Source organism: Chrysochloris asiatica, unplaced genomic scaffold (assembly GCF_000296735.1).
Source record: "Chrysochloris asiatica unplaced genomic scaffold, ChrAsi1.0 scaffold00023, whole genome shotgun sequence".
In the NCBI taxonomy this organism is placed as follows: Eukaryota; Metazoa; Chordata; class Mammalia; order Afrosoricida; family Chrysochloridae; genus Chrysochloris; species Chrysochloris asiatica.
In genome coordinates this window covers 15,963,604-15,989,857 of record NW_006408541.1, presented here as the reverse complement: position 1 = coordinate 15,989,857, position 26,254 = coordinate 15,963,604, and the positions used below count along the sequence as shown (strand labels likewise).

Below are 26,254 nucleotides of genomic sequence, written 5' to 3'. Positions count from 1 at the left end.
TTTTCTTGCCTGTAATTTCTCAGAAGCAGCTCTCCAATCCTGTCTCCTATAGTGTCACTGGATGGGTTTGAACTGTCAAACTTTAGGTTCAACGTCATAATTGTCATTAAGTGCCGTCACATCGGTTCTGACTCATAGCAACCCTGTATAGGGTTTCCAAGGAGCGGCTGGTGGCTTTGAACCAGCAACCCTGTGGTTCACAAACTGACCTAGTGGTCAAGTGCTTATCCTACAACAAGCACCACAGCACGTTCATAGCTAAAGCATTTGTGCTATCTAGGGTTCTTGCTGTGGCTAATAAAAATGGACTAAATAAGAAACTGACAAAAAGCCTGGAAGGAGAACTACCTACCAGGAGTTTGGAAATACATACTACTGAGGGATGAGGGGGGTAGCCGAGGAAGTATTTCTGTATTTCCTTCTCAAACTGGGTTCAAGTGACATTGTGTGTCATCAGATTGGTTCTGACTCATGGTACAGCATTTCTTAGAGCAGCTGGTGGGTTTGAACTGCTGTCCTTTCAGTTTCCAGTGCTTATCCTACAGCATCACACCAGAACACAAGTGATTCATAGCTACTGTCTGTTGAGAATCTTCCCAACAACTGGATGAACTTGGGATGGTGCTTTTGTCCCCATTTAGCGAGGTAGGGTTCAGAGAAGTAGTCATTTCTGTACTCAAAGCCAACCAGGGTTGTCAATGCTCCTGAGTCTACCACGACAGGCTCCACTGCAAAGCCCTGCCTCCGCCACACTGCTCAACAGTCTCCTCTCCGGTTGGGAGTGCAACCTAGCAATTCCCCACCACACAGGCATGCAGGCTTGGCAGTGGCCAATGTCAACACAACCTACTGTCCAGGTACAGGCCCTAGAGTCAAACCACGGGATCTGTACCCAAACATTGCCACCTGCCAACCATACACCTAATGGGCAAGTTAAGTTACTTCTGTGGGCCTGGTGTGGTGCTGTAAGATAAGCACTACACTGCTAGCCACAAAGTCGACGGCTGAACCCCACCAGCTGCTCCTCAGAAATTCTACACAGGGTCGATATGAGTCGGAACAACAGACTACACTTAGCAACAACAACATGGGCCTTGGTCAATCCAGTGGTAAAATGGGTACAATGTACGATCTTCCTAAAATTAGAATTAAATGTAAACAGTATCTGCCATATCAAATAACAATGAATCATTACTATTATCCAGTGGCAAGAGGTCCCAGAGAAAGGACATGAACCCCAAAATCTCACGCTGTTGTTGTAAAGTGCCATCAAGTTGATTCCGACTCATAGCGACTCTGTATAGTTTCCAAAGAGTGGCTGGTGGGTTTGAACTGTCAACCTTACAGTTAGCAGTCCAGTGTTTACCCTACAGCGCCATACCAAGACTCCATAAATTCCGCTGAATGTTTTTGTGTCTTCACCATGGTTTGTATCAGATTAGCTCATCCCAGATTATTTCTACAAAGGGCTCATCTGTGGAACACAAAACTTCCCCAGTAAACTCCCCCAGGTAGCACTGGTCCAACCAAGCCAGGCTCAAAATCCCTACAGATGAGCTCAGGATTCACTCAATCCCAGTCCCAACTGCCTCCCAGATTCACTTTCTAACCCCAGGACTTCCCCGTGTGCACTTTCCTCCCTACAGCAGTGAAGTTCCTGGAACCTGGCAGAGAGCTGACCACAATGAAGCCTGGCTCCAGAGGCCTTGGGCAAGGCTCCTCATCTACTAATTATCTGCCTGTTCAAGTTCAGACCAACCTTCAAGGTCTCACTCAAAGGCGGCCTCAGGCCAGAGGTTTACTGGTACTAAAGATCACCTTTGACCTTCCCAGAGGCCACCCTGGTCCAACCCTGTGATAATTCACTGGTTGGCCTGCTTCCCAGGAGTCCTGGTGGTGCAGATACTGAGCCCCTGGTATGAACACATCAGCTGCTCCTCAGGATAAAGATGAGGCAGTGGACTTCTATAAAGATCACAGCCTTGGAAATCCCTATAGCGTCCCTTAGCTGGCAGCATAGTGTATTCTGAGCTGGACTAAACACAAGGTTAGCAGTTCGAATTGACCAGCCATTCCACAGAAGAAAGATGATCTTAGAAAGATTTATAGCCCTAGAAATGCCATGCAGGGTCCCTAGGAGTCAAGACTGGCACACAACCACCACCATAGGATCCTTCTGAGTTTGAATGACTCAATGGTATCAGGTTTCATTTGGGGGTTTTGGCCTGCTTCCTCACTTGTCCATCTGTTAGCTGTTCATTGTTAGCTGCCATCACGCCAGCCCCCAACTCATAGCAACCCCTGTGCACAAGAGAACTACATGCTACCTGGGCTGGAATCAACATCATGATCGTTTGTGGATCAGACCATTGTGGTCCATGTTACTTTCATTGGCTGATTTTTAGAAATGAGTCACCAGACCTTTCTCCCTGGTTCATCTGAATCCTAAAGCACCACTAGAATGTGTGCATCATGGCAACTTACTACATACAGTGAAACATTCCAACTTATGGTGACAGCGCAGAATGACCCCAGAGGGTTTCCTAGGCTGTCATCTCCACCGAAGCAGACTGTCACATCCTTCTCCTCAGGAGCCACTGGGTGGGTTTCAGACCACCAATCTTTGGTTACAAGCCAAGTGTTTAATCACTGCACCACCAAGAGCTCCTTCAGCAGGACTGTCATTGTTGTGTGCCATCGAGTCAATTCCAACTCATAGCAACCTCTATAGGGTTTCCGAAGAGCAGCTGGTGGGTTTGAACCACTGACCTTGGGATTAGCAGTTCATGCTTATCAGACAGTGCCACACCAGGAGTCCTTGGGCGTGTAGTGACAGTAGTGGTAGAATCTCACCTTTTATGTGGAGACCTGCTGACAGATGAGTGTACATGAAGTACTCCGGCTGGAAATCAAACCCAGGTCTCCCACATTGAAGGCTGAGACAGCACTCCACCCGAATCAGACTGCGAATCTCAAGGTCACCAGTTCGAAACTACCAGCTGTTCTGTGGGAGAAAGATGAGGTTGTCTGCTCCCGTAAAGACTGACAGCCTCGGAAACCCTGTGCGGGGTCTCTATGAGTCGGAACCGACTCCACGGCACATCACCACCATCATCACCACTGTTGTTGTGGTTATGTGCCATGGAGTCGTTAGCAACCCTGGTATAGCGTTTCCAAGGAATAGCTAGTGAGTTTGAACGGCCAATTTTGCAGTTAGCAGTCCAATGCTTACCCTACAGTGGCCACACCAGGACGCCAAGACACTGATTTGTTGCTGTTGTTATTGCTAGGTACCATCAAGTCGGTACTGTTCCGTCGTCCTACACCACCTTAACAATGGTTAGGTCTTCCAAAAAGGTACCACAGCTCTTAGGGAAAAAAATCAGTAACATGTTCTCAAAATTTACAATGTCCAAGTAAGTCATCTGGTTCCACTTACCTTTCTCTTCCATTCACCCAACTGCAACCACAGTGACCCCTTTCTGCTCCTCAAACAAGTCAAGCTCATTCGTACTTGCTGGCCCCTCTATCTAGAATACTCTATGCCCTATTTTCCATTGTTGTTGTTATGTGCCGTGGAGTCGGTTCCGACTCACAGCAACCCTGTACAGGGTTTCCGAGTCTATAAATCTTTACGGGAGCAGAAAGCCTCATCTTTCTCCCGTGGAACAGCTGGTAGTCTCGAACTGCTGACCTTGCGGTTCGCAGCCCAATTCGTAACCACTACACTACCAGAGTTCCTATTAGCCAACTCAAATGGCAACTCTCTCTACAGCATTGTCCTAAAAGGGTTTCCTTCACAGAGGTCATCTACAACTGAAAATTATCAAGTATTATTTTCTTCATGGACAATCATTTAAAGATAGTTTCTTCTCCCCAAACAGTTCTATAAAATACATTTCTACAATACCAAAACCAATTATTTTCTGTCTTTTAGTTTGTTTATTACGTCTCCGTCAAAAAATGAGCTCCTTTCAAACTTGTCTGTCCTTTGCCGCAGCCCAAAACCTGGCAGATGGCTTGACTCTGAGTGCCCAGGAGCACACACCTGGCTGCTGAAATAACCCAACAGGAGATTTAGCAAAGCTCCAAGTACACCGGACCCACAGGGAACACAAGGCTTTCTCCCCCACTCTAAGAATCCCTGCCAGCAAACCGAGATGGCAGGAGGCAGGCTGGGCTGGGCCACAGCAGAATATTACATAAAAGGGAAGCTGGTCCTTTCAGTCTGAGAAGAGAAACTAGAGCAAGAAGTCCCTTTTCAACAGGTAACCATCCATTCCAGCTTCCTGCCTAATGAGTCCATTTCCTTAAATAAAGCACAAAACTACTTGTTACAGTCAAGTCAACTCCAACTCACAGTAAACCTACGTGACAGAATGAAGTTCTGGCATGGCACTGTGGGTTAATACGCTGGACTACAAAGTTGTTTAGAACCACAAGGTTGGCAATTCAAATTCACCAACCACTCCTAGGAAACCCTATACAGGGTAGCCTGAGTAGGAACCAGACTAGAGAGCACTTAAGGACAACAGCAGCACATGACAAAATGGAGTCCTGGTGTGCCACTGTGGGTTAATGCACTGAACTGCAAAGTCGGTTGGCAGTTCAAGCTCACCCTATTATAGGATCGCTATAGGTCAGAACTGACTCAACAGGACTTAACAATGACATATGACAGAATGGACTTCCGGTGTGGCAGTGTGGCACTGTGGGTACACACTGAACTGATAACCACAAGGTACTTAGTTCAAACCCACCAGCTGTTCTTGGAAACCCTATACAGGATTGCAATGAGTCCGAAACAATCAACGGCAGCACTTAACAACAACATGACAGAATACAACTGTCCCAGAGGGTTTCCAGGGCTGTAATCTTTATGCAGGAGAGCTGGTGTGGCGCTGTGGGTTAATGCGCCGGACTGCAAAGCCATTTGAACTGCAAGGTTGGCGGTTCAAGCTCACCAGCTGCTCCTTGAAAACCCTATACAGGGTTGCTATGAGTTGGAATCAACTCAACGGCACTTAACAGCAACAATCTTTATGCAAGCAGACCCACCAGCTCTTTTCTCCCCAAGCGAAAGGCGGGTTCCAAAGGCTGACCTTTTTGGTTGGCAGCCAAGCGATTAATCACTGAGCAACCAAGGCTCCTTAATCCCCACGTTTAAAAAAAAAGGAAAACATTGTCATCATAGTACCCCATAGGACACAGCCGAGCCACCCCATGGGATTTCCAAGGCTGTAATCTTCTCTATGAGTTAGAAGCGACTGGAAGGCACTTAACAACAACAATCTTCAAGTAACCAGAGTATCAGATTTTTCTCCTGTAGAGCAGCTGGTGGGTTTGAACTCCAGGACTTTCAGTTTGCATTCAAACACTTAACCATTGTGCCCAAAGGGCTCCTTTACAACCAGAACATAATTACTGAAACTCAAAGAGAAACACACAAAGTTTTCTCAAGCTACCCATTCCAACGGCCCTGGCCGCCCCTCCAGTCTTCATGTGGAGAGCTACTGTTTCAGAATCAATTTAGGGGTGAAAAGACAAGCGACCTCACAGAGCTTACCATGTCACCACATTTTTTAGCCAGGGTTCTTGGATCTTTTCTTTCCAGACCTTTTAGAGACTGAGAATCGCTTTCCCAACACTACCTGGATCCTCAACCTCCCACCAGATTCTCCAATTCTGCCAGTGCAAGGTAAAACAAGGTTTTAAAATTCCCCACAAGGTTTAAAAAATCTCACGGGTGTTTGCTGTCTATAAATGCAAGAAAATTGGCTCAGCCTCAAGAAGAGAAAGTAAAAAATTATTTTTCAAGTTCACCTTCCCTCCATCCCATTCAATGGGCATGTTGTTGTTGTTGTTGTCAGGTGCCATCGAGTCGGAACCGACTCATAGCGACTCCATGCACAGCAGAACGAAACAATGTTCGATCCTGGGCCAACCTCACCACCGCTGCCACCCCCGAGTCCATCAATGATGCCACCTGGCCGATCCATCTCGTTGGAGGTCTTCCTCTTTTTCTCTGACCCTCCACCCTACCCAGCATGACATCCTTCTCCAGCGATTGTTTCCTCCGGACTACATGTCCAAAGTAGGAGAGACGAAGCCCATCTCAATGGGCATGAGATTCAAGAAAAATTACATCTGCTCTTTCCTCTCATCTTGGTCCCCTCGGGACTCCCATAATGTCAGCATCTGGCCTTGCTTGAGAGGAATCTAGATTTTAAGACACATATTTGTCATACAACACAACTTCCTTGATTCTCACCAACTGCTATTGCAGCTAGTCCCAACCCAAAAAATACCAACCTGTTCTCCAAATTGACGGTTAGAAATCAAGGAGTTATTGGAGGGTTGTTGGGGTTCCCTCTCCCCTTTAAATTTTATTTATTTATGTCTTGGAGAATATACACAGCAACCCAAATCACCACCAAGATGATTCTGAGAGCAAACCTACACAGACTGTAAATTTTTATGGGAGCAGACAGTATCTCCTTTCTCCCTTGGAAGGGCTGGTGGGTTTGAACTTCTGGACCTTGAGATTAGCAGCCCAATACCTATCCTGCAGTGACACCAGGGCTCCTTAAACACAGCAAAACACATACCAATTTAACAGTTTCTGCATGTACAATTCAGTGACAATGACTATGAACAGGAAAAGGGAAAAATTATTCACTATCCTCTCCAGCACAGGAGGCAAGCTAAAATGCTAATCAGGTCACCAAATGCGACCAATCCCCCAGGTTTTCCCCCTGCCCTCAAACAGGTATGCAGCCTGGCCCCTCCCTGGACTCTGACCCCATACAGGCCCATGTTGCCCTCCACTGGGGCTCAGAATCTGGAGAAATTAGCTCCTCTGAGTCAGCCGGCTTAATAAAATCTGAAACTCAGCTTCACCTCTCGGAGTAGCCTCAGTTTCTTCCACCAAGAATCTAAAACTGCTGTTTTAACAATTACATTCAAGTTGTACAAGCATTCTCATACTTTTGTGGGTTAGTCCTCCCCTAATTAATATAAATACACTTACTGCCCCAACCCAAGCTTCCTATCCAAACTTTTTTTTTTTTAACTTTTAGTGCGATTTGGATGAAAGCTTAGAGAGCAAATTGGTTTTCCATTCAACAATTCCTACGCGCTTTGTTTCAGGACATTGATTGGGATCCTCACAATGTTTAAGTACCATTTCCACTTCCTCCCTGAGTTTATTGTTTCCATTCATCCCTCCCCCCTTCCTACTTCTCTCCCCTTCCTGCCTCTGAATTTTGTCTCTGGGCCAATGCCACCTGCCCTTCTGATCTCCTATGGCAGACTGCCACCACTCCTCTGTCTGTTTGTTGTACTGTAGTGGCTTGTGCATTATTGTGATACTTGAAGCTATGCCACTGGGATCTTGAATGCTGGGCAGGGTCACCCACGGTGGGCAAGTTTCAACTGAGCTACCCCACTAAGACAGACTAGGAAGAAGGAGAGGTGATTGCTTCAGAATGTTATGAATAGCAGTGGAACTCTGTCAGAATGCCGAAACATGATGAAGAGCACCAGAATATTGTCAGATACAGTGTAGGAAGATGAGCCGCTGAGGTTGGAAGGCACTTCAAACATGACTGGGAAAGAGCTGCCTCCTCAAAGTAGAATTGACAGTGATGACGCAAATCGTATAAAGCCCTCAGGACCTTCATTTACTGGTGGGGCACAACTCAAAATGAAGAGAAACAGCTGTAAGCATCCAGTAATAATCAGAATATGGAATGTACGAAATATCAATCTAGGAAAATTGGAAATTGTCAAAAATGAAATGGTACTGATCTTTCTTTTTGTTTGGTTAGTTCTGTGGAAGAGACAGGCTAAAGTCTTTGCAATGATTTCAAAACTGTACATGCATTATTAAGTCAGGGGTGGGAAACCTTTTGTCTGCCTAGGGTTATTTGGAAATTTGTAACGTCACTTGAGTGCCATACAGAATTATCAACTTAAAACTTAGCCTGCTGAAACAGAGGGGACAGAAACAAGTACTACTAAATGATGATGCATGGAGGGGATTGTAATCATTGATATTCTCCAAGGTAAACTATCACTCAATTCAAAATAAAAGCTTAAAAAAAAAAAAAAGTTTGCCTGCTAGACTTGGTCAAACATTTAATTAACTCATCCCTAATGTGACAGACTTCTGGTGTGACGCTGTAGGATCAGCACTGAACTGCTGACCACAAGATCCACAGTTCAAGCCTCTCAGCTGCTCCTAGGAAACCTTATACAGGGTCAATATGAGTCAGACCAACTAGACAGCGCTTAACAAGAACAATGTGATGGCTGGAATGGTAGGGCAGGCCTTATATGCCCTGCCCTATAGGATCAGCACAGACTGCAAACCACAAGGTTGACTGTTCAAACCCACCAGCTGTTCCATGGAAATCCTATACATGATCTCTATGAGGAACCAACTTGACCAGCACTTAACAACAATAACATATGGGGCTGGGGCTGGATGTGCCCCTCCTCTGCAGTAAGTGAAGGGGACTGTGAGGAGGAATCTGTTGCAGGGGTGGGTGGGTTCAGTCATTTCAAAGTGAGGGAAATGTATAAAACATGAAAGAGCAAGTCTGCTGTACTCATGACTGAGGTATGCTTAACAACCTGGGAATTTGCTGTATTTTTAAAATACAGATTTAAACAAACAAAAAAGGTCCGAAGATCCAGCCAGCATGGCAACCATTTTCTCTTTTGGTAGAAAATGTAATGTCTTGCTTGCCAAGGTCTGTATTACTCTTGACTTTTAGTATTAAGAAATAATTTTGAAAACCCCTTCAAGAGTATAACAGGACAGGGGAAAGCAGAAAAGTACAATAAGGTAAAACAAAGGGATCAGAAGTGAGGGATGCTTTACTAAGATGGCCAAGTTCTAGAACGTTCAACTCCATTACAGTGTATGGTATGCTGTTGGTGTGAAGTGCCATCAAGTTGATTCCAACTCATAGCAACCCTACACACAGGGTTTCCAAGGAGCAACTAGTGGGTTTAAACTGCCGACCTTGGGATTGTGAAGTCCATGGCTGATCCTACAGCACACCACACCAAAAGTTCTGTATGCTACAGGTTTGTTAATATTTTTTTAAAGTATGGAGAAGGGGAGGAAGTAGAAATGAAAACCTGTTAAGCATCAGAGAGGATGTTTAGCTTTTCTTTGCGTACTCTGGCTTGTTGCAAGGATGTGAACTGATTTTAGAAATTGAACAAAAATTCAAGAAACCCTTTTTTTCTCTCTTACAGTTAGTCAGATTGTACTCCTTAGACAATATTCTTCTGCAAACAACGTGTACTGCGCAACTACTATTAAACACCAGCCCCATGCTAGTTAAAGAGGTAAGAGAGACTGGTTCCCACAGCAGACTACCAGAGGTGAGGCACAGGTAAATGAATTATTATGCTATCAGAGGGCAACCCACTTCACCGTCATATCCGGTGGAACTTTACCCCAGCCACTGCTGGCACAAAGGCAGTTCCAAGAGCCCTGGTTAAGAAATACTGACTTGGGGAACACAGAAGGAGTCTTGTTCTTTGCAAAATGTACCAAAGGAGCAGGCTCAGGAAGGTCTGATCAAAACAAAACTCAGATTCCAACACAATAGTCATGTATTGATCAGGTTCTATGCTGTGCTGGTTCCTGGCAGTGATTCTATCTACCCCTCGATCAAGCCCAGCAACAAGTCATCAATGAGTCTTTTAAGGATGCAGCTCAACACTGTCCAATAGAATGTTCTTCCATGGTGGCAATGTTCTATACATACACACCTGTGGCTACCAAGCACGTAGAATGTGGCTAGCTTGACTAACAGAATCTTTCATTTTATTTCATTTTAATTACTGAAAATCTCATTAGCCACACACAGATAGTGGCCATCTTGTTGGAAAACTTAGTAACAGAAGCTTCGTAGTAACAGGCAAGGGAGGAAGTCAGTCAGGGAAAAAGAACACTGCCAATCCTCCACCTGACCCCCTAACTTGCCTCCAGGAATTTGATCTTAAAAGCAGAATAATCTTATGCCTGGTGATGGTGGTTGTGTGCCACGGAGTCAGTTCCAACTCACAGGGACCTTGTACAGGATTTCCAAGGTTGTCACTCTTTATGGGAACAGAAAGCCGCATCTTCCTGCCTCGGAACAGTTTAGTAGATTCAATCTGCTGACCTTGCGGTTAGCAGCCCAACTCGTAACCCACTGTTTCCAGGGCTCCTTTAGATGCCTAGAAATATGTATACAAACTTGCCTTTAATGCTTTCTTTAACCTGGCTTGGAAATTCTGTTTTAATATGTATTACAATTTCTGGTCAGAGTTGACCATTGTACCTTCATGGACAATATAAAGGAAAGTTCAAGGGTGATTTTGACATTGGAACCTGGAGTTCCAGATTGATGCCAATAGTTAACACACGCAGCTATAACCAAAAATAGCTGTTTTCAGTCCACCCAGAAAGACCTCAAAAAATAAGGTCTGGTAATCTAATTTTAAAAATCACCCACAGGTCTAGTCTGGTGCTCATGGGGTCATCATGAAGCAGAATCAACTCAAAGACAATGTTTTTTTTCCCAGGGGTGATTCTGACATGAACCTCAAGGTACCACTATCGGAGCCTAAATGACTGCAAATGTCAGACTTGGGACAGCTGGGTCCCCAAGATGAAGAGAAGAAGGAAAGGTGACACTCAACCAGAAGCAAGAAGCAAGAGGACAGAGCCTAGCATGTCTCCGAACAACACGCGGCCTTAAAGAACCGCTGGAAATTTGAAGCAGGGGAGAGGGACAACCAGACCAGTGTTCCTGAAAGATCTCACTAGAAGTGCTATTAATAGGCTGGGAAGGAAAGACATCAGAAGAACAGGAACATCCTTTGGAGGACAAGGCGGCCAGGCCACCAATCACTTGGCCGAGAGCAGACATTTGAGCTTGGGTAATTATTTCCAGGCACTGGATTATGCTGGAAACAAAGCCATTCTCTCTCTAGCTGAAAAACTGCTTTTACTTCATTCTCCAGGATAAACGGTCTATCTATAGCATCTCTATACAGCCAAGTTGTTCATTCATTCGTCCAAAGTTATTTACTGCTCACTGAATGCTCAGGAACAGAGGACTGGGGTGCAAAAACAAAAAGTCCCCCTCCCACCCAAATCTGAAGCCTTAAAAGCCATGTGGTGGGAGGAGGGGAGGACATTATAGGTAGGAGCCAAGGCCCAGTGTTCGGAGGTGGAAGGGCAGGATCGCTGAAACAGAGAAAAGATGATTGACAATTACAGATTTTAATCATGTTTCTAAAATGATTGAGTACTCAGGACTTCAAAGCAGCACCAGGCAGTCTCAGTTCACGTGTCTTTTAAAAAGGCTGGACGTGCAGGGTGGAAAGATATGGCTCATCAGAACTTGGTTTGTGGAAGGGTACCTAAGGTTTACAGTAAGAATCCTTACTCCATCTTAAGTCTTGACAGAAATTCAGCCTCCACTGAGTTCTTTCTGACCATAAACAGGCAATGTAAGAAGTTTTGCCCTCAAGCAGTGTGGTGGAAAGCAGGTTACTGCTAGGCAGTCCAGGGAGGGGTACTCTCCCCACAGGGACTTGCCTGGGCCTGCTCTTGATGGGCATTGTGGTATACTGAAGTTCAGTCACAAGCCATACCACAACCAAGGACTTGAGAAGAAATAAACATCTCTAATCTGCAATAGTGTATGTCTCCCAATCATAGTCCCTTTCCACACTTGCAACAGTGAACAAACGATCTACTGCCAATCATGATTTTGTGATGACTTCCTTTGTTTTCTATGCTCTGGTAGAGCTGGGCTGCTAACTTCAGGCTCAGCCATTCAAAACTACCAGTCGCTCTGCAGGAGAAAGATGAGGCTTTTTGCTTTCATAAAGATTTACGCCTCAGAAACCCTGTACAGAGTCTCCATGAGTCAGAACAGACTCCACGACACCCCAAAACCATACTTAGCAATGTGACCATAAACATTCTGGGTACCATTGTAGCCTCATGCTGATGGACTCCTCATTTGGAAGATTTGTCTCTGCCCTTTTTAAGACCTAATAAAGGGATCTCTATAGGAGTCCTGGTGTGGCGCTGTGGGTTAAAATGCACCAGACTACAAAGCCATTTGAACTGCAAGGTTGGCGGTTCAAGCTCACCAGCTGCTCCTCGGAAACCCTATACGGGGTCGCTATGGTCGGAATCGACTCGACGGCACTTAACAACAACAACAACATAGGATATCATGTTTGGAAAGATGGAAGGTGGAAGGTCAGAGAAAAAGAGGAAGCCCCCTAGCAAGATGGATTGGCAAAATGGCAGCATCAATGGGCTCAAGTGTGACAACAATTGTGAGGTTGGCCCAGGACTGGGCAGTGTTTCATTCTGTTATACACACAGTCACTATGAGTTGGTACCAACTTGATGGCACCTAACAACAACATGGAGTCCTGGGGAGTACTGCTGTGGCACTGGAGGATAAGCCCTGGACCGCAAGGTCAGTTTGAACTGCAAGGTCGGTGGTTCAAACTCACCAGCCACTCCTTGGAAACCCTATACAGGGTCGCTACAGACATGACTCAATGGCACCTAGCAACAACAATGTGAAGTCCTGATGTGGTGCTGTGGATTAATGCGCTGGACTGTGAAATCGGTTTGAACTCCAAGGTTGGTGATCCAAGCTCACCAGGGTCATTATGGGTCAGAACAGACAAGAAAGCACTTAACAACAACATAAATATACTTAAAATTAGGGTCTTTTCTCCCTTAGCATAATGGTAAGACCAAATAAAATGCTATTATAAATCAATGATGATTGTTTGGAGATACTCAGGCTATAAGAAAATGATTTGGGGAGGAAAAAGATGAAAGCATCAGGAATGATTCACAGACAACAGCAGCAGGATGCTAAGCTTGTGTGTCATGAAGAATCAGATGTTTCATTTCTTGGGTGAAAGGGGTGTTGAGATACTTAGCAGGCGTGGAACATGTTGATTTGAGTCGCCCATGGATAATGGGGAGGGCGGATGGGTAGCAGCTGACTATCTGCATCATGAGTCAGAAGGAATCTATGTTAGAAATAAAAATTTGTGAGTCATAAAGTTACAGATGTGGGTTGGATCACCCAGGGCAAGAACTTGCCCAGGAGCAAAGATGGTCAAATTTGTTCAAGAGTGACCAAGCTCTCAGTGGTTGGAGAGAAAAGGAGGGGGTACCACGGAAATTGGAGCAACACCAAGGTGGTGGTGGTGATGTGCCACGGAGTCGGTTCCGACTCATAGCAACCCTGTACAGGGTTTCCGAGGCTGTAAATCTTTACGGGAGCAGAAAACCTCATCTTTCTCCCGCAGAACAGCTGGTAGTTTCGAACTACTGACCTTGCGGTTCACAGCTCAATTCGTAACCACTACGCTACCAGAGCTCCTTATTCCGGGTAAGAATGGTCACCAAAGTCCAATACTGTTGAAGAGATCAATGAGATGAGGGCTGAAAATGAAACCTCCATGAACCTCAGTAAGAACTGTTGATGGGAAGGAACGAGGTAGATGCTAGCATGCGGTGGGCAGAAGACAAAGTGGGAAGTGAGGAAAGCGGAATATGTATACTTCTGAGAAGCCTGGCTTTGAAGAAAGGATCAGAAATGGTACAGTAGCTAGTAAGGACAATTGTTGTTAAGTGCTATCTAGTCATTTCAACTCATCGAGATTCTGAAAAGAAAGGGTTTCGGAGGAATGGTGGAGCAGCTATAGGAAAATTGAAAATGTCAAGAGAACAGGGCCTTGGGCATGTCTGTGCATTCCTGATGTGGCACTGCAGAATAAGCACTGGACTGCTAACCAAAAGGTTAGTGATTAAAACTTACCAGACAGTGCTCAGAAACCCTAGACAGGGTAGCTATGAGTTAGAGAACCAACTTGAAGGCACTTAACAACAACATATACCTCAAGGAGTACCTGGGAAGTACAAACAGTTAATGCTAACTGTAAGGCTGCAAATTCAAGACCATCCACAATAAGAAAGGTTGGCAATCTGAAGACTCAACCTCTGAAAACCCTAGGGAACACAGTTCTGCTCTGACACACATGGGGGTTGCCGTAAGTGGGAAACAACCCTACAGTAATGGGTGGTAGACATTCTTCAAGAGGTTAAACATAGATATCCTACAACCCGGCAATTCCATTCCTAAGTCTACACGCAAGAAAAAAGAAAACACATCATTCACAAAAAAACTTGTCCGCAAATGTTCCCAGCACCCTGCTCCTAACAGCCAAAACGTGAAGACAACCCAAATGTCCAGTAAGGAATGAACGGATAAACAAGTGAGTATATCTACACAATGGAATGTTACCCAACCACAAACAGGAATGAAGGCCTGAAACAAGCTACAACATGAATGAATCTTGTAAACATGCTATGGCAGACACAGAAGGTCACATGCTGGTGTGACTCCATTTCTACGAAATGTTCAGAAGAGGCAAATCCATAGAGACAGAAAGCAGACTGGGGGCTGCCAGGGGCCGTGGGGGAGGAGTGCTCAGAAGCACATGATACTCGTTGGGGGTTGAAGAAAATGTTCTAAAACTGACTGAGGCAATAGTTTCATACCTCTTGGAGCTTTCTAGAAACCTCTGAACTAAATACTTTAAATGGGTAAATTGTATGGTATATTGTTGTTGTGGAATGTGGTCGAATTGGTTCTGACCCATAGCAACCTGTATAAGGTTTCTGAGGAGCAGCTGGTGAGTCTGAACCCCTGACCTTGCAGTTCAAATGGCGTTGCAGTCTGGCGCATTAACCCACAGTGCCACATCAGGACTCCAAATGATTACAGTGGTTCCACCGAATTTCCTTATGTTAAGATCATGAGATTAGCACCCTTAATGAACTATACTTAAATGAAAAAAAAAAAAAAAAAGTCTATGAAAGTTGGGTGAACTGGATGGTATATGAATTACACTCAAATGAAAAAAAGTCTACGATCATAAAGTTGGGTTTCTAGGTAAAATGGGACCCTCTCTGGAGTCCTGGTGTGGCGCTGTGGGTTAATGCACCAGACTGCAAAGCCATTTGAACTTCAAGGTCGGTGGTTCAACTGCTCCTCAGAAACCCTATGCAGGGTCACTATGGGTCAGAATCGACTCGATGGCACTTAACAACAATCTCACATACTTCCAACTACCAGCAAGACAAATCAGAAGGTAACTATTACTGAAACTTTCAGGGTTTAAAAAAAAAAGTCAGATAAAAGCAGCCCTAGTAGCACAATGCTTCAGCACTAAGCTGCTAACTGAAAGATCAGTAGTTCAAACCCAACAGCCAGCCTCTACACAAGGGAAATGTCTAGCAATCTGCTCCCAAAAAAAGTACAGCCTAGGAAACCCGGTGGGACTATTTTACTCTTGGTGCAGTGAGTTAAACATTGGGCTGCTAACCACAAGATAGTCAGTTCAAACCCACCAGCTGCTCCTTAGGAGAAAGACGAGACTGTCTGCTCCCATAAAGATTTAGTCTCTGAAACCCTAAGGAACAGTTCTTCCCAGCCCTACAGGGTCACTATGAGTCAGAAATTAACTAGCCAATAGTGGGTTGCACAGTTGCTGTTAGTAGGAACCCACTCGACACTGGAAGGCACACCACAACAGACCTGATTAGATGTGCTTTCTACAGGCATTTAGAGAAGAAAAACAGAAGGCAACTGTTTTAAAATGAAGGTTGGAAGGTTTGGTCACAGTCCTCTAGAATACTAAAAATAGGTACATAAAGAATAGTACCAGTAGCCACATATAAGGACAGGCTTCAAAAATGGGGCAAGCATAAGGTTTTTGGTATGTAAACCACAAAGCTAAACTGTACAGATGTTGGCTACCAAATTCCACGAACAGCTGCAGAGTCTATACCACAATGGCCAAAAGAAGGTAGATTTGTGGTTTAGAAATCCATGATCAAACACACCTTCGGTGTTCTGGAACATTTGAGATCTTGTTAGGAAAGGAACAATCTGTTAGGTACCTAAGTGGCAAATAAATTCTCTCCACTGCAGATATGTTGACAGCAAATAAGAGTTAAAATTATGAACATTCTTTTTTTTTAAAAAAAAAAAAAAGAAAAATTCTCAGCACTTCTGCATCGCACTGTGATTGAAACGTGTTTATGGTTCTATTTTCTTAGAGTTTCCTTGAAAACGGACAGAAGGTCTGTATCTCTCAGCCGTACTCATAAACAATCCCTTTGTGAAGCTGTCTTAATTTACATACAACAGTGAGAAGGAGGGTCCTGTAGTAATCAGGGTCTGGGGCTGGTTAGTAAATTGCTATAATTGTATATTCTAAAGCATCCTGTCTCTGGAAACATATTCATACTCACGCACATCTCAGGGCGAAAGATACTGTTCAAGACTTTAATATCTTTATCTTAGCAAGAACGACACATTTCAAGATTTTAATGTCTCAGGCTTCCGCTGCATCTGTGCACGGGTTTCCAAGTGGCTCATTCCCTTGTGTGGGTGACATTACACAGACATTTTAAAAAATGGTTCCGGCTTTGGCAGCGTGGCATCCGCACACCAGGATCATTACCGCAAATTGCACACATGGTACAGCAAGAGGCCAGCAGCCCAGACAGGGGTGTCTTTGTACTAAGACATCAACTCGGGGAACCCCATCATTTTTCAGACTTCAGACCCCTGGCCTTGGAGGCAGCCTGTTCTGACTCAGACAGGGTGCAGCCAAACCCTGACATAAACTGTGCTCTAGCCAATCAACTGCAGAGAATGCAAACTGACAGCCCCCCACCTGATCAGAGGTGTGCTGTGCTTTCATTTACAGAGGGCTTTAGGAAACTGGTTTGCATAAGCCACAATTCTAAATCAGGCAGTTTTACAGAAAAACAAACATCCATCTGTCCTGTCAAACATGGGGGAGGATGAGACAGAAGTCCTTCCCACAGTGCAGCACTCATCAATCCATCAAAGCCCCCAAGGCACCCCAAGGTACCAGCTACTCTCTATTATCTTACCTGCTGGGCCCTGCCCACCTCTGAGCTCAAGACGGTAGGATACAACTTATGGTTAAGAGCAAAGTTTTAAAATCAAAGGTAAAAACTGACTTTGGATCCCCATTCTACCCTCTCATGAATCCCCAAGCTTCCATTTCCTCCTGGATAAAATGGGAACACCCAGATATGTCGCCTATATAGCATTATCAGGGAATCAAGATAAGCACTGGACCACAAGGTTGGTGGTTCAAACTCACCAGCCGCTCCTCGAAAAACCTATACAGGGTTACTAAGAGTCAGAACCTTCTCAACAGCACTTAACAACAACAATCTTTAAGTAGATCATTACCCTAGGACACAAATGTCAACCTGAAAGCTCAAAAGCTTTGTCTCCCAAGAAGTAAAGCATTCCGGTAAATGCCACGGCTGGTAGAATGGCAATGGCTAACTTGAGAATTACTCAGCTAATAAATGAGTAAGAGTCGGGGGACGGGGGTGGGGACAGGAGCATATAAACAGAAATTTAGCTATAGAACATGAAAGGTCCTATGGATTCGATGCAAGCATAACCAAGACACTGGGTTCCGACTCACAGTGACCCTACAGGATATAACAGAACTGCCCAAAGTGTTTCCAACTTCTCAGTACATAGCTACTGAAGCAGACTGTCTCATCTTTCTCCCACAGAGTGGCTGGTAGGTTCAAAGCCCTGCACAGCTGAGTGCTTAACTACTGTGCCACCAGAGCTCTTGTGTGCATAGCCTAAGGCCCATGTCTTCTGCTGCCAATAGAGAATAATGTTGCCACTCTTCCAAGATGCCTGAATGGTCACCTGATCTCCTTTTAACAAACTATTATCTTCAGTGGGGGCAATGAGATGTCTGGACACCAGAGTGTCCCTGACCAAAGGGACAAGCTTCCTGGGGACTCTGGCCTGTTGTCTTGTCCTACGGCTACGCAGACTAACCCTGTTCCCCCAGAGCACCCTGGTTCTGCAGCAGCTTCCATGATCCATTAGCAAGAAGCTGACGTGAGAAGGTGCAGCTTGGGAACGGAAACACTGGATTCTCCAGACCACAAGTAAAGCACGGTGGAGGGACAAGTGCCTATTCATCAGTGCCGGTCATCACGCCACATACAGACAATGAGATCATTCCGGCTGAAAGAGGCAAGACTGTGTCCCAGTCAGCCTTCAAGACTCATCACAATTTGCTCAGGGGCTCTGGGAACCTTAGACCCCAGGCCTCTGAGTACACACCATTCTCCACCTGCCCAGAATGACTCTGTCACCAGCCCCTGTGTTAGAACAGAAGCAGTCACCTGTGACAGATGGGAGCTCAGTTCCACACAGCCACCCAAGACAGTCCTTGGAAGAGGGAAAGGTCTCTTCCCCAGAAGCCAGGGACCCCTGCAATCCCCCCATCCCTACATGAAGTGATGTTGCTAAGTGCCATGAAGTCCATTTGGATTCATATCGAACCTGTATACAGTGTCTGAGGAGTGGTTGGTGGGTTTGAACCAACAATCTTACAGTCCAGTGCTTATCCTACAGCGCCACAACAGGATTCTCTACATGAATTCTTGCTGTTGATGTTAAGGGCCATCAAACCAGTTCTGACTCATAACCACCCTGTATAGGGTTTCTAAAGAGTGGCTGATGAGTTTGAACCGCCAACCTGGTAGTTCCAAAGTCCCTGGGAAAATCAGTCCAATGGCTGTAGAACCGCTTTAGTCAAATATCACAGAGGCCAGAGAGACAGAGAGTCAGCAATGAGAGGAAAGTGCCATGGAGTCGGTTCTCATAGCGACCCTGTACAGGGTTTCCAAGGCTGTAAATCTTTACTGGAACAGAAAGCCTCATCTTTCTCCCACGGAACAGCTGGTAGTTTCAAACTGCTAACCGTGAGATTAGCAGCCTGATTCGTAATCCTAGACTTCCCCAAAAACCCAAACCCACTGCCCACTGCCATCAAGTCCATTCTGACTCACCGCAACCCGACAAAATAAAATGGCTCCGTATGGTATCCGGAGACCTGCTGTGGTACTGTTGGGTAAGCACTGGACTTCTAACCACAAGGCCAGTGGTTCAAACTCACCAGCCGCTCCTCGGAAACTCTATACAGGGTCATTATGAGTCAGAACTGACTCAATGGCACTTAACAACAACAACATATGATAGCTGAGGTTGTAAATCTTTATGGGAACAATCAGCCTCCTTCTTCTCCTGTGGAATGCCGGGTGGGTTTAAATCACAGACCCTTTGGTTAGCAGCCCAACTCTCCTGAAGCACCAGTGCTCGTTAACCCTAGACAGAGAAGCAAATTTCTATCCAGTTCCCAGTTTGCCTGCTGGGTGACCCTACAGAATTCTTTTTGGTGCCGCCCCAGCCCCCAGCAGGGAATCTCTCTGGCCATGGTTTGCACCATTTCCTAGAGGATGTAATTGGGGAATATAATAGGACCTTCACTCCTGTGTTGTCCCTCATCACCCTGATGCAAATCAAAGCACTGAACACTCTGCATGGACTAGTTCATGGACTCCTTCCCAGGACCCTTTAGCTTCATCTCCATTTACAAGGGGGAGCTTGTTAGCCACAGAGAAGTTGGGTAAAAGTCTTGAGATCACCCAGCAAGGAAGAGGGAGAGCCAGAATCAAACCCAGGAAGTCTGGTATAGAAGTGGGGTTTTTCCAAAGTCTTTAAGCCAAGGGTGGGAAATCTTTTTTCTGCCAAAATTTATGACATCATTCATTGCCATACAAAATTATCAAAGTAAAAATTAGCCTGCTATACTTAGCCAAACATTTCATCAACTCAACCCCTAACTCTTGGTGTACGTCCGGGTGTGGCACTGTGGGTTAATGCACTGGACTGCAAACTTGGCTTGAATCGCAAGGTTGGCAGTTCAAGCTCACCAGCCGTTCCTCAGAAACCTTGTACAGGATCGCTGTGAGTCAGAACCAACTCGATGGCACTTAACACCACCACCAATGCGATGGCTGAGGAGCACTGGTGTGGCACTGTAAGATAATGCACTGGACCACAAGGTCGGTTTGAACAACAAGGTCGGTGGTTCAAACTCACCAGCCGCTCTCTCCTCAGAAAACCCTATACAGGGTCACTATGAGTCAGAACTGACTCAATAGCACTTAACAATCAACAACAATGGGATGGCTGGAACTGTAATTGCCTGACAGGGCCGGACATTTCCCAGCCCTGCTTAAGCCATCCTGGGAATGCTGCTGTGGTGCTGTAGGATAAGCATTGGACTGCTAACCACAAGGCCAGTGGTTCAAACCCACCAGCCACTTCTTGGAAAACCAGTACAGGGTCGCTATGAATCAGAACAGACTCCACAACACATAACAACAACAAAAAATCATCCTTAGGAGCTCTGTTGGTGTAGTGGGTTAAGCACTGCACTGCTGACCACAAGGTCAGCAGTTCAAAACCAACAGCCGCTCCAAAGAAGAAAGATGAGGTTGTCTGCTGCCATAAAGATTTACAGTCTTGAACACCAAAGGAGCTACTGGACCCTGTCATATTGGGTCACTATGAGTCAGGATGGACTTGATGGCAGTGAGTTTGGTTTTGGGGTTTTAACAACCTGGACTCTTGACTGAAGAGCAAACTAGGTGCTGAAGAGAAGGTGCTTCCATTCCAGCAGAGGAGACAGACAAGAAAGAAAACACAAACTCATGGACAAGAGCTATGAAGAAATGGAGGACTGATCAAAGAACCTTCTGGAGCTCTGGAATGCTCAATTATCTTGAGGCAAGAATGGCTGCGTGAGTCTACACGGGCTAAGGTCCATCAAGTGGACACTGGATTAGCGTACTCTGTACACTAATCAGATGATTAATGTAACATTAAATAATGAAAAATGTACCAGACAACAGCAAACTGAAGGTGGGACCACCAGTTCTCTCCTTGTTCTGTTGGCAGGTGAGATAAGAAGGGAAGAAAACGAAAAAGATGTACCTGGTGATGGACTAGAGAGAGAGACAAGAGTGTGAACTCATATTCAGACACAGAGACACATAGAAATTATAGTTATGTGCATACTTACACAAAGGCTCCTCAGATGGAGCAAACCGTTTGCAATCCGACTACTAATGAAAAGCTTAGTGCTTTGAACCCACCCAGCAACTCTGCGAAAGAAAGGCCCTGGCAACCTGCTTCTATCAAGATTCCCAAAACCTGACCAAACTCATTGTCATCTGATTCTGACTCACGGCAACTCTGTTGTTGCTAAGTTGCAATTCTGACTCATATTGACCCTATATAGCATTTCCAAGGAGCAGCTGGTGGGTTTGAACTGCTGACAATGTGGTTTGCAGTCTGGTGCTGATCCTACAGCCCCCCACCAGGAGTCCTAGGACAAACGAGAGCTGCTTCCTAGGGTTCCCAAAACTGTAACATGGAAGCAGACAGCCACATTTTATCCACAGACCAGCTGGTACAGTTCAACCCACTGGTATTTCTTTAGGTTGTAGCAGTTAAGTGCTTAACCACTGTGCCACAAGAATTATAACTAAGAAAACTCTATGGAGCCTGTCTTCTCTCACACACGGGGTCGCATGAGTCGGAATCAACTTGAAGACAATGGATGGGTATTCACACAGGTCATTATGCACTGACCTATAAGAGCATTTCCTTAACTCTGTCAACCGAGAGGGCCTAGAAACATAAACACATCCAGCACCCAGGTCTTGGCTTCTAATAACATTCTCCAACAGAAAGAACCAGAACTCCTTGCAGAAAGGGCTGATTTTTGGAGGGAAGCACCAAACTCAGAGTCAACCTGAAGCATCCAATAGCGTCTATGATAAGAAGGTGCTCAACAAAACTAACGAAACCCCACAATAATGGGGTCTTGTTAGCAGGACAGAGGAGCCAACTGAAAAGATTGAGCAGTACAATAGATGAAGCAGCATTGGACTCTAGCCCAGAGTCTACAATAATTACCCAGGAGTCCATACGGATCTGACTGCATGAATACGTAAATAAATAGCAGAGAAGAGAGACACATTTCCCTTGCAGAAGAATTCCAAGTTAATTTATGTAGTTATTCCTCCCTCTAGGAAATGAAGCATAACTCTCCGTCCCTTAAATATGGGCTACATATGTAACTTCCTTCTCAAAAGTATCATACGAAAAGGGAGTCAAAAAAAAAAAAGAATAGTTTCACAAGGGAGGAGGCTGATAAAGTACCTGAGCCAGGTGATCAAAGTCAACATCAAGAGATTAAGTCATTCATGGTAGGACTTTGGCTACGATGTAATGAAAAAGGTACTTTATACCTCTGAGATCTTCCTCCTTGAAAACCCATGACCCTGGTCTAATCATAACAAAAAATATGGACAAATCCCAACTGGAGGACAGTCTACAAAATATATGACCTCTAATCAAAAGAAAAACTATGGACAAATCCCAACTGGGGGACATTTACAAAATATCTGACCTCTAATTATAAGAAACACTATGGACAATTCCCAACTGGGGGACAGTTTACAAAATATCTGACCTCTGATCATAAGAAAAACTATGGACAAATCCCAACTGGGGGACATCTACAAAATATCTGACCAGTGCTCCTCCAAATTGTCAAGGTCATGGAAAAACATGAAAGACTGACAAAGTGCCACAGCCCAGAGGAGTTGAAGGAGATCTGACAACTAAATGTAATGAGGTAGGTATCACGGCCGGATCCAGAGGGCTATACATCAAGAGAGAATTAGGTAAAAGGCAAAGGATCTGAATAAAGTATGGATTTTCATTAATAATAATGTATTAACATTGGTTCATTAAGTGTGACAAATGTATCACACTGGTACGTGGGAATACCCTACATTGTCTTCATAACACTTCTGTAAAGTCAAAGCTACCCTAAAATACTAAAATGCATGCTAGCAAAGATCGCAGAGTAGCAAAGGAGGGGCTCCTTTGAAAAGGTGGCCACCAAAAAGGGGACGTTGGAGATGATGTCTGAGACAAGAATAGGCAACCAGGATCCCACAAAGGACACACCACGCACAAGGACTCCACCACGGAGGGAACCGGAAGGGTGGGGTCAAAGAGCGTAGGTGAACAGCCCCAGGAAGCAGGTCCTGGTGGAGGGCATTAACAAAACAGGCAGGTTCGGATCCATGTTTTTCCAGATGGCCCTGGCTGATGAGGGAAAAGACCAGAGGGGGTAAATGAGAGGAACCAAAGGCCCAAGTTCCCAGAATACGCAGGTTTCCAGCAGCAGACCCTGGCAGGTAGGCAGGTAGGCAGTGACAGAGTCTGCCTACAAAGAGTATATATAAAGAATAAGACCAGGGGGTCTACCTTTCATGACCTTGCCCGTTAGAAAGGTGTGGACATCAGGCCTCAGGTTATGGCGGTACCACGCTGACCAGGAAGGAAGTGCCTCTTCTGCATGTCTTGTACTAACCCTGAGAGGATATCACTTGGAGGCCCCACCCCGCCCCCCAGCCCCAGTTTCCTCATCTGCAAAGCAGAAAAGGGCAATTCCTACTCAACAGAGGACTAGTCTTGTTGTTGGCTGCGAACTCTCAGTGACCTGATACACAACCGAACGAAAACACTGCCCACTGCTATGCCATCCCTGTGATGGATGTGCACCCTCTGTAACCCAACAAGGTTTGTATTGGCTGCTTTGTGGGTGTAGATCACCAGGCCTTTCTTCCTACTCCATCTTAGACTGCAAACTCTGCTGATACCTGTTCAGTATCAGAGCAGTTAGTTTCTGTGCACTGTGGTAGCTGCACATGAAGTGCCCTGGCCAGGGATCAAACCCGGGTTTCCGGCATGGACAATGAGAACGCTACCACGCAATCACTACTACCTCATCCTAAGGAGTTCCACAAGACAGTTCCTAGAAAAACACAAGTCTTCATACACGCTCCCTGCAAGGATTATTTTGACAAGAAAAGCCCAAGGTGGAGGGATGATCTAATCTAGGAGCCCACTTCACAGACCAAGGGACAGAGGAATGGCGACAGAAAGTGCCATTCATCCAAGCAATGGCACACTTCTCCACACCCTCCTTTACCAAGCTCCTGCCAGACCACAGTCGAGTCTCATCACGACAGGGCTCTCGGAAGTAGCCTCCTGGGGCACATTCTCATATCAGTAACTCAAAGCACCTCTTTAGCCAGGTTGTTTCTAGCTCCAAACTCCCCCATGGCTCCTTCACTACCAAGTCACCTGCCTGGTGTCCTGGGCTGGGTGGGGGCTGTGATAACAGAGCTGAGGCTCTTACTCAGGCCACTCTACCCCCAACTCCTGCCAGCACAGCCCAGCACAGCACAGCCCAGCCCAGCACAGCACAGCACAGCCGGCCTGGCTGTCCAGAAGGCTCCCCACTCGGCTCCGCTCCTGCAGGCTGCACATCCCCCAGCTGTCTGGTCAAGCACCACACAGCCACCAGTTCCCCTCTCCCAGGGTACAGCCTGGACTACCCGGCGTTCACCTTTGCCCCAAGTGACATGCTGCCTTATAAATATCCTCAAAAATCCTTTGTTTGCAATGCCTTCGGGGAGTCACTTTTTGTGACATCTGCCAGCCGACTGGAATCTCCTGGGTAGACCAGCTGATAACCCTCTCTCTGTCCTCCCGCCTGCCCCCCTCCCTTCCACATAACCAAGGGAAGCACTGTGGGCTCAGAGCACTCACTGACTTCCTGAGGAATAAAACACCCAGGTACAACCATTAAGCTTGGAGATGCACATTTCATCCACCAGAGATATGAAAACTGTTTCAGTCGCTCATTCTTAAAAGCGCCCTGAAGGAAAAGAGGGGAGAGCATTGATGTCCTTTTGGGAGCTTTGCAAACAAAAAAAACACCCTTACACACAGACCTAGCGAAAAGTGGCCAGTCCTCAATTCGAATATTTGGTTTCAAAGTCTAAGCCAAAATTCAGACCAAAGCATAAGCAATATTTGCCCTCACTGGCTGTTTTCTCCTCAATTCAAACACTGGCCTCAGCATTCCAGAAAATCCTCCATAACGCTAATCCAAGCTCACCGTCTTCTAACAAAGGGGGCTAGGCCCAGTTGGCCCACCACAAGGCCTGTTATAGGATCAGGAAACTGGCAGCAGCTGGAGACGCCATTGGCTTCTAGAATACGTCTTATTAAAAATCTGATTCATAGAAGTCACACCGAAAAGGTGGCTAGCACCCTGTGTCATGACACATGGCACAAAAGATTTACTGTGGAGGCTCACCGAGAGGTCGGTGCACCTAGGGAAGCAGGCACAAGGAAAAGCAAATCAAAAAGAGGCCATCTGTCCATAAATTAGGTTCATCCATCAAAGATCCCATTTCTTAAAATCAGATGCATGTTGAACATTGGCTCCTAGAGCTGCCCTTCGCTGCCCTCCAGCAAGAAACTCCAATTTCCTCCTCTGCTCTGGAAGGGACAATACGACGTTTTTACTCACCTTTGGAGCGAGTAGACATATCCATGCCCTCTACCACCTCCTGTTCTGTTTTTATTTCCTCTTCAGCCAAGCTGAAACAGAGCAAATTACGTTCATGTTTAGGAAGGATAAGAACTTGCCCCATGGAACAGCCATTTAGAAGTTCCAACAACAAACCTACCTTTGGGGACAATCCCCCATCCTTCTTCAAGGGTGGGGCAGACAAACCTACTCTTGATTTCAATTCCTGAAGTTTTCTCAGTGAACGCTAACTTGTTCGCTTTTTCAAATCAAATGACTCTTCAGTTGTCATGTGGGTAGCCATTTTGTTTTTTAGACACACAATTATTACAATCTCTTACCCTGGGCCAATGAGAACCAAGCCTTTAAGTAAACTAGTAACTGTTAACACAGAGTTGAAAGGCAGGCAGGTTGGAGGTGTTTGGTAGGGCATATCCAGAGTTCTGACCTCTGAATTCCTCAAGACAAAGTGTTTTCCAGACCTCCCCCACACATCCCTCCTTAAATCTTATAACCTCCCAGTGAGGCCAGACCATGAAAATCCACAGAGGTTGAATTACAAAGGAGAAAAATATGGCTAGGCTAGAAGCAATAGTCCTGGTCTCCAAACATTCCCACACCCGCATTTTAAGGGGAGGGGGGTTCTCCATACTCAAACCCCCAGGATGCTTCTCTCTGTAAACTGCCTTACTTAGAAAAGATACTCTGCACTCTTCTGAGCTGTAACTAATTAGCCCCCATCACAAAAGTGAGATCAGGATGGCTAATTTAAAAGACACACGCAGAGGAGAGCTGG

General features: G+C 45.6%; 1 protein-coding gene across 13 annotated transcripts in view; it reads right to left on the bottom strand.

Annotated features, from left to right (window-relative positions):
* ZMYND8 (zinc finger, MYND-type containing 8) overlaps positions 1 to 26,254 on the bottom strand; it is a 134,027-nt gene that overhangs the window by 99,384 nt on the left and 8,389 nt on the right. For all 13 annotated transcript variants that reach the window (XM_006839204.1, XM_006839205.1, XM_006839208.1 and 10 more), the window contains exon 2: positions 25,459 to 25,529. In XM_006839204.1, the coding sequence (XP_006839267.1) occupies positions 25,459 to 25,529 (71 nt within the window). The remainder of the gene's footprint in view (positions 1 to 25,458; positions 25,530 to 26,254) is intronic.